The sequence below is a fragment of the Patella vulgata genome, chromosome 4, assembly GCF_932274485.2.
Source record: "Patella vulgata chromosome 4, xgPatVulg1.2, whole genome shotgun sequence".
Classification (NCBI taxonomy): domain Eukaryota; kingdom Metazoa; phylum Mollusca; class Gastropoda; family Patellidae; genus Patella; species Patella vulgata.
The window spans coordinates 16,758,518-16,775,392 of NC_065882.2; the positions used below are offsets into that span (position 1 = coordinate 16,758,518).

The 16,875-nt window shown below is 33.2% G+C and overlaps 1 protein-coding gene across 2 annotated transcripts in view; it reads right to left on the reverse strand.

Moving 5' to 3' along the window:
• Positions 1-13,594, reverse strand: part of LOC126818600 (polypyrimidine tract-binding protein 2) — a 102,158-nt gene extending 88,564 nt beyond the window's left edge. Inside the window, exons 1-2 of one of the 2 annotated variants that reach the window (XM_050546093.2) lie at positions 13,344-13,594; positions 7,560-7,584 (exon numbers count right to left, since the gene is read on the reverse strand). In XM_050546093.2, coding sequence (XP_050402050.1) covers positions 7,560-7,584; positions 13,344-13,351 — 33 coding nt within the window. In that variant the 5' untranslated portion in view covers positions 13,352-13,594. The remainder of the gene's footprint in view (positions 1-7,559; positions 7,585-13,343) is intronic. The other variant, XM_050546100.2, reaches the window with a different exon arrangement.
• Positions 13,595-16,875: the final 3,281 nt, after the last annotated feature.

Here is a 16,875-nt window from a genome sequence, read left to right on the forward strand (position 1 = left end):
GTTAAAGCTGCAGGTCAGCATTTGCATTTTTCGTACCTTTCTAATTATTTCACAGCTTAAATCTACTGAAATTGATTCAACATTTAAAAAAGAAAAACGAAATAACAGCGATAAAGAGACTATAATATTTTTTTACTAACACAGGCACTGGCTTGTTTATATTGTATGCTGGGGATGTTAAATATTTGGACAATTTGAATTCATCATATCTTTGAAAATATACTGAATGGACTATTCCTTTTAGAGATTCAACTATTACAATTTTGTAATTTGCAAGGGATTCTAATGATGGTCAACTTCTTCATTCCTACTCCCGAAGCAATGGATTTCAATGATGGTCAACTTCTTCATTCCTACTCCCGAATCATTAGTAGTAACATGCATCATCAGCTGATGATAAATAATCAGAAACACAATTACCATATTGATGCAGACTATCAAAGATTTTCACATTGATTTAAATGTTAATTCTTGTCTTTTCCTGCAAATCTCTTGCACCAAAGGGAGACAGGGGGAAGGACTATAAACAATAAACAACAGGAACAACAATCTTGGATTCTGAGAAAAGGGGAAGTAATTAGGAGGTCCACCTCCATATTGGATGTAGCAATGTTTAATGAACTCACACTCCAGAATATGATCTTTGACTTTGATGTCTTAATTAAATGTTAAAGAATCAATTTTTGAAAATTTTAGCATGGATTAAGTCTTGAAAAATTTGACATTTAACTCCTGTACAATCACCCAGTTTTATAATCATCAGACAAAAAACCCCCAGAAAGTATACTAACACTTAAGGGGGAATATTGTGTTAATAGAAGTCAGAATAATGTGTTGTCATTAATCAGTCTTTCAATCCGATTCAAATGCAGATCCTATTTTGTTTCGGTTTTTTTATAGTTCAAATTTTTTTTTTTTTTGTCTGTACTACACTAAGATCTGGAAGAGTTGTTATATAACCTGCATTCTGGATGGCGTGAGGGATTAGCCAATGAAACCATCTGTTATGGCGGTGCACGGAACTGTGGGTAAATCACAACAGTAAATGGCTTGGATTCTACTGAATGAAAGAGGCCCATCAAAAGATGTTAGCAAAGATTATAGGTTGCACTGATTTGTTCGTTCGTTTCTGGTGTTTTACGTCCACTTCCACCTAAGGTGATATCGTAGACAAGCTGATTTGTTTTGACCATATCCTATTTATATCATCTGCAGGGTTGAATTTGGGATATTTTCGAAAAACGTTTATTATTTACCTCATGGTAAAGTCACATTCTGTAAACAAAAATTATTTTGGTTGCCAACTAATTCAAGAACTAAAGTTTTCAAATATTGTATTTGAGAAATATGGAAATTTGTAAGAATCAATAAGTTTGTTTAAACACAACAATATAATATATTCTTGCTCCATTCAGATATGACACAGTTTGTTTTATGAATTAATAATAATATTTCTACTTTAAAACAAAGAAATGTACGGAAAATATCGATACAGTCAGTGAGATGAAACCAGAACTATTTACCCTGATGTTTACATCAGTTTTTCAGACAACGAACTCAATTTACATTTATTATTCATAAACTGATCACATTTTAGTTTCTTTACAATATGACTAAAGAGTGTGTAGAGCATTCCACGAATCAGACAGAATTCATAACAAGAAAAGGTGCATCTTTTGCCAAGATCACAAATAATCCTTCTTTCTTTCGTAAATACAATCTTCTGGGAGAACTTAACAACAAGCATACAAGAAAGATATTTTATGGCTGGCAGAGTTTTTTGGGTGAAAGAATCTACAAAATACATGCAACAAAATATTAACGTCGTGAAGACATCCCAAATACTTTACTAAGTACATGTAGATATGTTTCAAGATATTTTACATTTGCAAATAATATTTTGCTATTAGTTAGAAGACATTCTGGCTTAGGAAGATGTAGTAATTAAGGGAAAAGGAAGGCAAGATGTTTTGTGACAATAAATATTTACACATCATTAGCTGGTTAACAATCCAGTATAGAGATTTATTTGGATGGATCATGTAGATGTTTAGTTAGGTTAATCTTGTGAATCAGATTCATCATCCTGCATGTCTACTTCAAACATTGTATTTTTTTTTAAAAAAAGGAACTATTAACTATACAGGGTTCTTTATAACCATATCTATTGAGTAGATTTTCTCCACTGCTCATCTATTAACAGAAAAAGTAAATAAGCGCCTTCAGTTCTTACACAAATATTCAAATATAAAATTTGTCAAGGTTTTCATTTTTCAGTTTGTCAATTAATATGAAATATTTAATACTATTAATTCAAGGAAATGAAACAAACAATAAAGAAAAATACACTGATTTGGCAGATTTATAGGTTCTAAAAATCTGAAAATAAACCAAAACCAGTACAAAAACTAATCATTTCAAATGAGTCGCATATCCGTAATGCGTCTATCTTTCTATCATTTAAAATGTTTGAATAGAAAAATCAACATTTGATGTGACCACTATGACTATCTTAAACATTTTATATGTAGGCATATAAAAAATAACTTATACTGGTTAGTTACTCTAATCATGTCATCTTGTTTCCAAATGTTTACCAAAATGAACACTATACAAGAGCAGATTGTTCAGATGTGTTAAAACAGTATGTGAAACCCAATATTATTGATACATTGGTGATGTTGATCAGATGTGTTGATGTTAATATACACTGACATTTAACGAGATAGGGGTTTGAAAACAACTCGTCTTGCCAACTCATCTATTACACTAAATCATCTTAGTATGCGTATTTCTCTCTGTATTTCTTACATTTTACTTATCTTAATGAGTAAATTCTTGTAAAACGAGATTTACGATCATTCAATATGCACTGACATACCACATTCTAATGTAATTTAACGCACATGTATTCTCAATTATATAATAAAGTGTTTCCTTTAGATATAATAAAGAATATCAGTCATGACAATCATAAAGAAACATTATTCTATCTCTCTTATGACGTTGAAATCATGTTCATGAATATCTTTGGTTCTAGACATGAATTCACAGATCTATACCGGTAGTATGGTATGTTATCCTTTTAGAAGAAAGAGAGACAGAGAGAGAGATGGGGTTTAACCTCCACAACTATTACACATGGTTCAATGTATTTCATTAATTTGGTTGACCCAGAGAAAATCGACCAGGATGGACAGGCGACCCTACTCCTTGCCAAATGCAAGTTTTAGTCAATCCTTTAGAATAAGAAAGGCTATAATAAAAAAAGTTGGCTGAATTTCTCAATTAAAACTGTGCTTACATTGAACAAATGTTTGAACATTCTGTCTCTCTGTGCCTCCCTCCCCCACACCAACCTATTAGGGGGGTATTAACAAATCTGTAGCTTTCAGTGTCATCAATATCTATGGCTCTATGCACATGTCAGTAACTTATGGAATACTTAACCATTTATCAAATAACAAATTACTCTTTCTAACTAATGTTCATGAAAAATTCTTTGTCTTTAAAAAAAGACAAGTAAACCTGTTCAAATGTACAAAACAAAACTTTATTTGACCAATTTTTAAAATGTGTCGCATAAAATTTGATAATTATTTAGTCTGGTTTTTTTCAAATCCACACTCAGCAGAACTGTTGAAAGTTTTGCTTTACAATTAATAATAATGGTAATAATTATCTTCCCGAAGGATATAATTTATAATCCATTAGGGTAAACAACTCCCCAAATTACCTGTGGTAACATATGATAAATAAAATCAATAATTTCCTGACATGTTGATAATAACCAAGTACCGCCTACTCGTGTCTCAAAAAGGAGTGGCGATATTTGCCTTAGATTAATACAGAGTATGTTTCTCAAATATAGGTGTGACATCTTATCTTTCAATATCACACACACATATTATTTACACTAGGGCAACCATTTTATACTCATGAAATTACTACATAAAAAAAAACATGTCTAATTAATATAGTATATTCAACATTTGTCTGTGTCTAAAGTATACATGTAAACATTATTATCCTATATTTTATTAATATAAACTCAGTTGAATTCATTTTGTGTCAATAATAAAAATATTCATCAGTTATTTATAGTATCATAATGGGTTATTTGGTCCATGACACAAGGGAGGGAACTGGGTTTATATTTATTTCGAGCCAATAATAAATATATATATATATCAATTTATCTATTATCTTGGGTTATTTGCTCCATGACACAAGGGAGGTAACTCATTTTATACTTATTTTGTATAAATAAAAAAAATATCAATCAATTCATCTATTATCATGGGATTATTTGCAGCACGAGACAAGGGAGGAAACTTGTTTTATCAACTAACATTTGCATTTTCCCGACAATATCTAATTTTTCGAAGATTAATCCATCCAAATATCAGCTGTAGATAATCTCCCTGCTTGGATTCTATTGGATTAAAAAGAGGCCCATCAAAAGATTTTGGCGAAGATTATAGGAGGCACTGGCTTGTTTGGACCGTATCATTATATCATCTGCAAGGTTGAATTTTTGGGCTTTAGGAGCCTCAGTTAAGGGGAAAGTTATATCAACTGAGAATGCTGAATTTTTAAGAGAAATATACGACACTGAAATCTGCAATAAAATTTAATGTAATATTGGTCACTTTTTATAGGTCGTATTTTTTTTTTTACAGAAACAAACAATAAATTGAACTAAATACTTCAGTAATTTTAGTGTACACTTAAGTGATGGTATTTAATTGCGACCTAAATGTTCAACTGGACAATAACTTGCAAAAATCAATCCATCACAGCCTCAAACCAAAGATAACTATTTTACACCAATGGGGATATCCATTTTTATTAATAATGTATATTTATTGTTGTGTGTGGATTATGAATTGCAGATTTTTTGATCAACTACTTTACTTCTGAGAATCTCAGTGAGATCATTACTTTAATTGAAACTTGGTGGGCGGTGCTTAAAACTCTATAATGATTATTCAAGACAACCAATCTCCCTTAAGCCATGTTATCTGTCATTTAAGACGTTCACCACCGACAACAGTATTTCTTGAAGATGCATTATGCAAGATTTAGCTGAAGAGCTGTCCATTCTTGTTACAATAGTTCAAAAATAAATATTGAAAAATTAATATAATGAAAATTTCAGTCAAATTACTTTATGCTGTGCAAAGTTATGGTTGTTTTTTAAGTTTTGACAAAATCGTAGCAATGGTACTTGACAATCAAGACTAAATTTTGATTACGCATATTGTATTATTAACTCTTAAATGGCTGCGATATTCTAATATACTTAAAATTGGAGCCATCAAATAGCCCAGAGAGCTCTTTATGGGCTTGTCATGTTAATAAATATTTCAATAACAATTTACATGTATGAGACAGAAAAAACACCTGCAATAGACAGATTTAGATCTTACATAATGCATCTTTAAGGCTGTACCATAAAAACATAAAGGAGATAAACTTCTTTGATTTTTAATTTTAGCATAATAAAGTATAAATTTGGGTTGATGTGTTGTATTATTTTGATTAGCTATGGAACAAGATGTGATTAAATTTTATCTTTTACCCAAACTGAAAAGTGGGATTATCAAATATTTCAATTCTAAAATATGAATTTGGGGGTTTAATGTCTTGCTTCTCTGCACCAACAAGGTTAATGAAGGCAGGTACCAGTTTAAATTATCAACAATTAATTATAGCGCACTAAAAATGAAATATCATGTGACTATCAGTTAACTGAAAACAAATACATTACCATAGCATTACAGGATAAATATCTTAATAAACAAGCAGTTACCATGCAAGATAGTCCACATTTTGCAAGAGATGGATAAAGAACAAGCTATAAAAAAAAATGCAACTTTTGGTACAATCAGGGGCCATAATCCAGAAAATTACGGTCCAATATGCACGAATATCGACAGCAACCAAGAACTTTTTGACATAAAAATATATTTTAAGTTTCATCAAGATAGGATAAAAATTGTGACTTCTAGTGAGGGACCACAATCTTGGTACAAGGAGCAGCCATTTTGTCTGGCAGTTCCAGTTCGATTTTTACGAAATTTAATCAGGTCCCATAATCCAGGAAGTTACAATCCGATATGCGTGAATATCGAAAGGAACAAAGACCTTTGGGTTATAAACATACATTTCAAGTTTCATCTAAATTGGATAAAAATTGTGACCTAGAGTGTCCACAAGCTAACAAACGTGATTTCTTGTTCAATCTGGGGCCATAATCCATGAAGTTTTAGTCCGATATATGCCAATATCGACAGCAACCAAGATCTTTTGGAGATAAACCTATATTTCAAGTTTCATCAAAATTGGATAAAAATTGTCACCTGTACAGTGTCCACAAACAAATTGTGGATGGACGGACAGCGGTGACGACATAATATGTCCACATGAAAATGGGGATGTATACAAAAATATTTAACAAATATAAATATCTTAATTAAAGAAATGTACAATCATGAAGTCATAAAAACATGAAATTAAAAAAAAACGCAAACTTATAATTAATTTTTCTTAACGTTTGCCAAATTCATAAAAATAACAAAATCTAATCATGGTGATTCATTTTTCAATATGAAAAATATCTATAACTATGGTCCAAGGGAAATAACCTCAACCATTTTAATTTCACTTGGAATCTGAACAGTTTTAACCAATATTTCCCTTAGTTGGAAACCCATGATTGTAGCATCATCAATTTATTTTTGGTAAATTAATCAACGATAATTTCAGCACTGTTTAATGGCAATAATTTAATAATTTATCAGTAAGGAACGTATTCTCGAACCCTGTCTTCACTAATTCGGTTGGTGCAAGAAAAGTAGTTTGCTAAGCCAATCTTATTTTATTTCATATTCCTGAACAATAACAGTGTAAAGTATTCTTCATTCAAATTCATTCTTTCAGGAGTAACAATAAACAATGTCTAATTAATCAACAAATCATACTAAAGTAATAATAATAAGACAATGCGTGTACATGTACATTAGCAACTGATGCCAATTGATCAGTGATGGATTATAGTCATCATCAATAGTTAAAACCTTGTTACCAATTGAATGATTGATGCATCGTTTATCAGGGCTTGTCATCACTTGTATAATATACTTTGCGCCAGAAGGACAAATGATAAATTATTTTTGCACGCGCGCTGTTCAAATAACCTTTTTCATTTGCTCACATTTACTGACACCGATTTTAAATTTCTGTTTAATTAGATTGTCCTTACATTTTGTGGTATTTCACTCACATTTCTTTTGTCCTTAACCTCAAAGACTTTTGTTTATTATCAAAACAAAGTACCACACTAAACATGGTTAAACAAATAAAAAATATTTCAACTAATTTATCTTTAGTATCGGTATAAAAAACATAATTAGTAATTTAGCCCTATCACAAATTTATGTACAAACTATGTCTATACATGTTCTTTTAAAAGAAAAGAAAATGACGATAATAATATCGTGAAGACTGAAGCAGAAAATGATTTCAGAACAGAAGATATAGAAAGATGTACGTACCTTAGTGCCAGAGGAAAGATAGTCCCTGAAAAAAGATTGATAAGAAAGGATTAGGTAGGAGAAAATGGAAGAAAAACCTGAGTCAGTAAATAAAGTGAAGTAAGAAGTGTAATACATGTATGCAACAACTAATATCAATAAGCTTACTCATCAATCAGTGGTCTATCACACCTGTTACACGGTGCCAGATGTCTCATAACAAAATGAAATACAGGCATGAAATACAGGTAGTATATTAATATAAAATCATGAACTTAAAGTTAAAGATACAGGAGTGATTTGGTGATCTTTGCTGGACAGTAAATAATTTTCATTTCATTCTGCTATGATTTGATTATACATAGTTACATCATAGGTGTTCAAATAAGATTGTATGCAAAATTTGTGACATTTCTGACAATCCATTACAGATTATGGTTCAGCTCTCAATTCAGCAGTCCGTAAATCAATCTGTCTGTCACATTTTTGGAGATTAAGTAGGCCGGTTTCAATAAATAGGCAAGCCAAGTGGATATTCTAATGACAATTAATCTAAAATATTAACAACATGTACATTCAGTTTCTTGCTGAAAGTGATGTCTCCAGGCCTTGAAATAACGGTTTTATGTGTGTGTACCTGACAAAATAAATAGTGCCTGACATTTTCAACTTAAGTTAGTGCCGCACATGTATTAATAATATCAATAAAAAAGACAAATCAGTGCCGGACAAAATGACAGGCACCAGAGGTTTAGTGCCTGACAAAGCCTGAATCTGTGTCTGACATTGTCAGTGACAGGTGCCTTATTTCCAGGCTTGGATGTCTCTTTGAAAAGATTTTTTCAGATACACGTAACACCGCCTTTGTTGTGCAGCCATAGCTTGCACAATGATATTTTAATTAGCTTAAAACAGCAGTTACTACAGTAGGCTAGCTTAATTTTGCCATCTGAACACAAACCTTGAAAAAATAAGCTAGATTGAATTTACCTTATTGACAGACAGCTTAATAAAGTTAAGGTATTTTAACTTTACCACCTGGGGCCCGTTTCACAAAATTTTAACTAAGATAAAATCCAAATTTTAGTAATTTGATTGGATAATATTAGATTGATTTTAGTCCTTAGCCAATCAACATTGCAGTATCTACTAAAATTTGGATTTTATCTTTAGTTAAAGTAGCTAAGTCTCTAACTCAATATCATCAAAAATCTTCAACATTTAAAACACAAATTATTTGTCAATTTAAAACAACATTGATGCTGTGATCTTACCGGAAAAAGATGGGCTTCTGATATCCAATATTTAAGACAAAATAAATATTTTACCCTTGGTACACGAATCGTGTACCATAATGCGTTTCAGCCCCAGTTCTAGCAAGAGACTAGAGGAACGGGGCTAGACATATTGCACCAAACCAAACGGCGTATGTAGACTGGAATAACCAGACGCTAGGAATTTGCATTCGATTGAGACTGCTAGCTTATTTCACGGAACATAACTGATTTGAAATTAGAGTAAAACCGGAAACGATTGAATGTAAATCAGTTTATATACATTCATATTACAGTATTATATGAGTTGCGACCCACTTGTGTCAATTTCTAGGTCCCAAATGTTAGCGATTTAGCTCCTTTAAGATTTCTTCGAAAAACAGGGCCCTGACCGGAAGCTTATCTGCCTGTTCACATGTGATTTTCATCTCTTTTTTAGGTAAATGACAGCCTCCTGCAGGATATGCGCACATGGATTTAATTTTAGCATCTGAGAGTAAAAGACTGTATGAAAGCTACACGAACCTACGCCTAGTCTAAATTTGCCAGGAATTTTAAGTTAGCCATCTTTCCTACATGTGAACAGCCACTAGAAACTCTATTAAATCTGTAATTTCTGGTGTTACAACTTACATTTGGTCACTTTAATATGCATAATTAGTCAAACATTTTTCAATTCAATTCCAATGTGTACATACATTGATTAGGGTCACGATGCCGAGTTTCTATAGACATCTGAATCTGGGCATCTGATTCTGACTATATGAATGCATTTATGTTTAACCGAAAACATAAGTTGTTTTCCTGGAAGTAGGGTCCTGAGCTAGAAACATTTTATTATAACTTCACAGTTTCTTTCCTACAATCTGGAGAATTTAAAATCTAAAACTATGACTTTTCAACGATTTAATATTTTTAACCCAAATTGACATGATAAGGGGTTATTTTCATTCTACTGTAAATTCCAGGTCTTAAATCAACAAGCCAACAGTGAGGCTGATGTCCCCCGCCGAAATAGCAAAATAATTAGATGACACGTATTAATTAATAGAACATTTATTTTTTTCAAAAGTATCGAACAGTTAAACTATAGACTAAGTTTCATCACTGTCTATCAAATAGAATCAAGATTATGAAACTGATAAGCTCTGCTTGGCTTCAGCTCGAAATGTTAATCATTGAACTTAGTCAAGACATTCACCTAATGAACATCTACATCAAGTTTAAACATTCTACCTCAATTAAAAGCAGAGTTATTATGTTCCAAAGTCTTGACCAATCAATTAAATTGCTTATTGCTCCTTAGCCTTAGCAGAAAATTTTCACCATCGAACTTAGTCAAGGTAATGATATAATGAATCTATATTCGGAGTTTCATCTCTCTCAAAGTTATCATGCCCCAAAGCATCAACCAATCAGATTGCTTATCTCTGCTTACCGTAAGCATATAATGTTCATCATTGAACTCCATCAAGGCATTCACCTAATGAAAGCCTACACCAAGTTTGAACATTCTACATCAATTAGAATGTGAATTATTGTGTTCCAATGTCTCGACCAATCAAATTGCTTATCGCTCTGCTTAGCCTGAGTAGAAAATGCTCATGATTGAACTTAGTCAAGGTATTGATGTAATGAAACTATAGACCAAGTTTCATCAATCTCACTTAATTAGAACTAAAGTTATCGTGTCCCAAAGCATCAACCAATCAAATTGCTTATCTCTGCTTACCCTAAGCGGAAAATGCTCATCTTCGAACTCCATCAAGGCATTGACCTAATCAACACATACACCAAGTTTGAACATTCTAGCTCAATTAGGCAGAGAGTTATCGTGCCCCAAAGTATCAACCAATCAAATTGCTTATCTCTGCTTACCCTAAGCGGAAAATGCTCATCTTCGAACTCCATCAAGGCATTGACCTAATAAACACATACACCAAGTTTGAACATTCTAGCTCAATTAAAAGTTATCGTGTCCCAAAGCATCAACCAATCAAATTGCTTATCTCTGCTTACCCTAAGCGGAAAATGCTCATCTTCGAACTCCATCAAGGCATTGACCTAATCAACACATACACCAAGTTTGAACATTCTAGCCCAATTAGGAAGAGAGTTATCGTGTCCCAAAGCATCAACCAATCAAATTGCTTATCTCTGCTTACCCTAAGCGGAAAATGCTCATCTTCGAACTCCATCAAGGCATTGACCTAATAAACACATACACCAAGTTTGAACATTCTAGCTCAATTAGGAAGAGAGTTATTGTGTCCCAAAAAGTGTGACGGACAGACAGACGGACAGACAGACGGGACAGACAGACGGACAGACAGACAGACAGACAGACAGACGGACGAACCCATTTTAATAGTCCCCTGCTTTCTTCGAAAGGCGGGGGACAATAATGTGTAGAGATAGCTACATGTAACTTCAAGTTACTTGTGTATCTCGTATTCACTGAATCTGACAATGTCTCTTTAAAATACAATATACATGTTTGTTAGTTACTTGTGATTCAATTTCTTCCTGGTTTGTTGCTTGAATGGTATAAACATAAATTCAATAGAATGTTGTTATGAAGTCATAATTGAGCTCAGTTTAAGTGACAGGTGAAATAGCAATAAGGGAGAGAACTTCATTTTTATCAGACAGAAATATAATTTCCACTATTAATGTCACTCTGTACTTGTACACATGCATTTTGATGAGACGAGAGGCGAGCCAAATCCACCTTTGAATGATGAAAGCACAACAAATGGTTTGGCATCAAGGGGTTTAGAAAGTGTGAACAACAAACAACTGTAAAACATGTAGTGGTCAAACTGAATGCTGATTTTACTATGCAAATATTCACTATTTCAATGCTATTTGAACATTTTAATGATTATTGTTTCATTTGGTTTGGCATGTTCAAACATCTAGAGTTTGTGCTTTTTTAAAATGAATATTATTTCAATAGACTTTTTCGATTTTTGTACATACATGTAACTACACTGTAGTGAATGAATTACATTATCAAATATATTTTCCTATGGTAATATTAGTATAGACAAGAAAAATCCTGATGAATAGACAAAAGAAAAATCCTGATGAACTGGAATTTGTTGTTTTTTTGTTCTCTTTTATAATTTACTGTTTTCTTTCATCAGTTATGTCACTGATTCAGCAGTTCTGTTTACATTGATAAGTTAGCAGGGAATGTTCACTGGGGTCATAAACATAAGCCTCACCATTCTTTTTTTTATGTTAAGTTGTCGGTGCCAGTACACATTTAAATTTCAAAGGGATATGATGACTGTGTACTCAAAGTTTTGATTGAAGTCGTTGTTTATTTGTCCTGATGGATGTACATGTATAGTGTTTAAGGATTAGAATTTCGGTATTTTCCTAAACTAAATGTCCCACTGTTCTGCTCCAATTGGGCTAATGAAGACGGGCATATGCCATACAGTGGGCTAGGAGGGAAATTTTGCCTGAACAGCAGCACTGTGACCTAGTCTTATACTGAATTCCAGCTCCCAAGATATCTTTTACGTGCACGGCAATGTGTACACGGGACCTCGGTTTTTCGTCCCAACCAAAAGACTATTATACATTGTCCCATGTGAGGCCCCATATCATGCTCCACTGACAAGAGGGAACCACGTTGGATCATTACACACTGAGCCACCATGGCCCTAAAATTAAATAGAAGGCAGACACTGGTCAAATGACTCGACGTCTAGTGTGCGCCTATTATATTTATACTCCACCCACTCCCTCATAAAATAACTACATAGACCTACACCGCCCTCCCTCTGATTTTGGTTTAAAATGTTTGCGTTAAAATTATGAAATCTCTTCTTTATCAGCCAAAGTAAGGTAATTTTGTTACACCATAACCATATATCTTTACACAGTATTTTGTACGACATATTATGTGCCACATATATAAAACTCAAACTGACAAAGTGTAGGCCTAACATCTGTATTACTATTCTGTCACTGTCACTTTCAAATATATAGTTAATACAATGCTCCAAAACACATGCCACTGGCAACATAAGATTCACATTATTTAACTTAGTAGGCTACTTAAAACTAGCCTAAAGCTTACAGATCTAGAACAATAAAGATCAAAAAGATTAGGTCTACACATTTACTATTTAGGCGATATCAAAACCTGTCAATTTTATTAATAAATCCCAATAATCGAATATAAAAAAATAGGTTTCTCGCAAACCACCATGACCATTCATTTCAATTACAGCAACACCCGGTATACTATGAAACTAAACACGTGTATTCAGACCATTGATGATGACAAGTACGATGGATTATAGGTTTCCCATGTCGGACTACCGTGTAGTTCGATACAGTCGACTCGCACGCTCTAAGATCCTACTGTAAAATTGTCACAACAAAACAAAGGATCTTCACATGACAATTATATTAGATTTTTATTCGTGTACAGTCCCTAAATGACAACATAGTGACATGACAATATGTATGTTATGACACCACAAGCAAAATAATTTCACGCTTCGCTTACCCGTCCATTGTATCTTTTGTTTTAGCTTCTTTCTTGCCTTGTGTTGATTTTTGTGACGATTCGTCGGCTTCAAAATGGCGGTAAATTTCGTCACGAGGGCGCGCTTCGGGTCACAACAATAATAATAACAAATCGGCTGCTTGGACAATTCTTGTAGTTTTGTGTCTACGGTGGTTTACTGAACTACGGCTATGTAAAAAAAGTCTCACGATATTTATATTTTTTAACGTAGATTCCCATTCATATATTGCGAGCACCTGCTTGGATTAGTTTCCGGGATATAATTGTGGGCTATTTATAGTAACATGACACTATAGTAGACTCGTAATCCAGTAACAAGCTTTAAAGCGACAAGCTCACGGAAAAAGAATTCTTCAGAAACGCTAGCTGTTTTATGTCATTTTGCGAATCTAGCAACCCACTTAAATAAAGCTCTGGGTTAAACTATGCCCACCAAAATAAAATATCTTCTTTTTTTTAATGTATATTAATATTATATATCGCTACAAATAAATCTAAAGCGATTTGATGATTTACAAAATATCTTGTAATTTAAACCCGCAATATGTTTTAATTAATAAAAGACCAAAAACAAAACAGTTCATTCATTTTGAAAACTTAAGTGTATTTATCTGAAAGTGTATCTTTGTCATATTAAGTTTAACTGCATCTCGAATATTTTTTTCCCCAATTTAGGCCTATTATTTTAATAGACACTAAGCCGAATATATTTCAATAGGCCTAGGCACTTTATGCTAATTTCTATTTCTAGATTATATTTTTCTCAAACGGCGTGGTTTTAAAGATTATATCCTCCAAACTAATTACAATTTGCAGATATGGTTCGAAGTTGGATATAGGTGGACACGCCGCTGTCCGGACAAAATCCCTCCGTCCATACTGCACCCTAAACTATCGAAATGAACATTAGGCTGTTATAATGTTAGTCGCAAAATGGTCAAAGTATTGTTGAAAACATGTTAAACCGCATCCCATTCCATTTACTATTTATTTTGTACCTAAACGTTTACACTAATACTTTGAATACACTGGAAATTTAAAATAAAGTTAAATTGTGATCTGGAGAAAGACCAGACGTCAACGGTTCATATAGGGGTGATTATCCCATGGGTGTGCAAAGTTGAATGTTTTTGTGTCACTCGAGTTTTTTTCTGTTTTTTTTCCTTTAATTTTAAAATTTAAAAATATTGCATGTAACTCCCATTTATTTTTAAAGAAAATTCGGATAAGAAATTTGGATTTATTTAATAGTTTATACATTTTATAAGATCAGACATTGGAGAGCTGGGGCCCTGTGGGTATGCTTTTCAATGTCACTAACACTACATGTAATTTTCAAATTGTTCTTTACTATATTGATCAAAAAAATAATCATGCCAATCAGGGCGCATAAGCATCTACTAGGACTATTGTCAGATTCGGTATACAACAGAGTCGTTAGGTATGGTTGTAGAATCTTTAAAATTCAAATTTTAAATTGTCACTATCAAAATGCTCAACACCGTAACACTGATAGTTTTCCCGCAATATAACTTATCTACTGAGGCGAGGGTCACTTCACCACCACCGACCATCTCTGTCAGTCTGGCCTGTCCAGCTTGAAAAGAGCTCTGTTAATATTTTAGATTTAAAGGTAAATAAAATCAAAGTTCTGATTTTGCTTGCGTGTATTAATTCATAATCAACACCGTAACGTGGTTTTCTTGCATTTGTAGTCGATTTTATAAGAAACAATGTATATATTTGAATTTGAAATGGTGTACCGATACCTAATATACGTTAACGGCGTTTCTCACACATGCGCTCTTGGCTCAAAACATCATAAACTCCATGGTTCTCAACACCGTAACGCTCAACTCCGTAACATTAAGTTTAGTTACGGTGTTGAGAAACCGATACGGTGTTGAGGTTTGGTTCACCAACGCTTAAATTAAATCTTATCTTATCAACACAATTATGTAGAATAACATGTAGTTCCTCTAATATTTCACCGGAGTGGATATTCTCCACTCGGATGGCAAACATCCTAGAACAATAAAGATAGTTATTCGCCATTCGTTTTGTACAATAAACTTAAAATTCGAGTAGATTGCTTGTACTTTAATGGAAAATACAGAATTCGAATCCCTTTCTAATGGTCATTTGTTAATTTAAGGGTGATAGTGTAAACAGACGTCCTCGTTTATAGCGAAGCGAAAGATAGAGAACCCGACATTTTGTATAGATGGGAGTAGCAGAAATGTGAGAAGTTTCATGTCTATGATGAAAGTGTGTATCTTACTAAACCAGGAACATTGTAAAACGCATTTATTTGTACTGTGTTGATCACAAATAAGATAAACTACAAACCTAATCCAATTTCATTCCTGTACAGCGAAAAAGGCAGGTACTATTGGAATGGGCTGCCTGTCTGTCTGATCCGCCCACCCGGACTACCCATATATTTCATCGTCAACCTCAAATTTTATCTGCAACCTGTATATTTGATCTCTTACCATATATTTCATTTACTACCAATCAGGGCCGTAACTAGCTCTGAGCAACGGGGGTGGAGTGGTGGTGGTGGGTGGGAGGGGAAAGTGTTCTCAGGGGTGCTGTAAAAATAACGGACAATGTATATCTAGGGGGGCTTCGAGAAATTTCCTGCACTCTGGGCAGCCTCGTCAATCGTCTTTCTCCCTTTCACACGGAAGAAATCTGTCAATTTTCATGCAAGACCCCTCATTTGAAGAAAACTTGAGCAGAAAACCTCAAAATAGCCCTCTTTGAAGATCTGAAAAAGGTAAAAAATCCAGAAATCTGGATAAAATCCGTAAACACTGAGAATCCGATATCAAATATACCGATGATTTTTTTTGCACATGGGGCGAAATTTTTTCATGGTCGACCAATTTTAGTACGGGCGTGCTACCAATATATTTCATTTCCAACCGTGTGTTTTATTTGACACCCGTAAATTTCATTTACTACCCATCTATATTATTTTTTCTAACCGTGTGTTTTATTTACCACCCGTATATTTCATTTACTTCCCATACATTTCATTTCCAACCGCATGGTTTTTATGCCAACCGTATAATTAATTAGTGTTAAATCAGTATTTTATCAAGATTTTAATGTGCTCCCGGTAATATCGATCAAATATTCAACGAGTTTTGATTGTGTCTGGAATAAAATGTTCAATAAATTACGTGTTCTTGAAAGGTTTAATATATCAAAATGGCTATTGAATATATTTTTGTGTAAAGTAGCAAACTGTTATGTAAACATACTTTTTTTTTATAATGTCTAATATAAGGTTATTGTTTATTATATAAAGCCACCAATTTATAAATATCATTCTGAGCATTATCATTTCGTATAAGGGCATATGTTATCTCAACACCGTCACATAATTTCAACACCGTCACGGGAATTCAACACCGTCACAGAGTGTAAAATCTCTCATTGCTGCTTTTTTTTAAAGTTAAAGAACCATTTTATAAGTGGACAGAAATATTAATTGATCAGT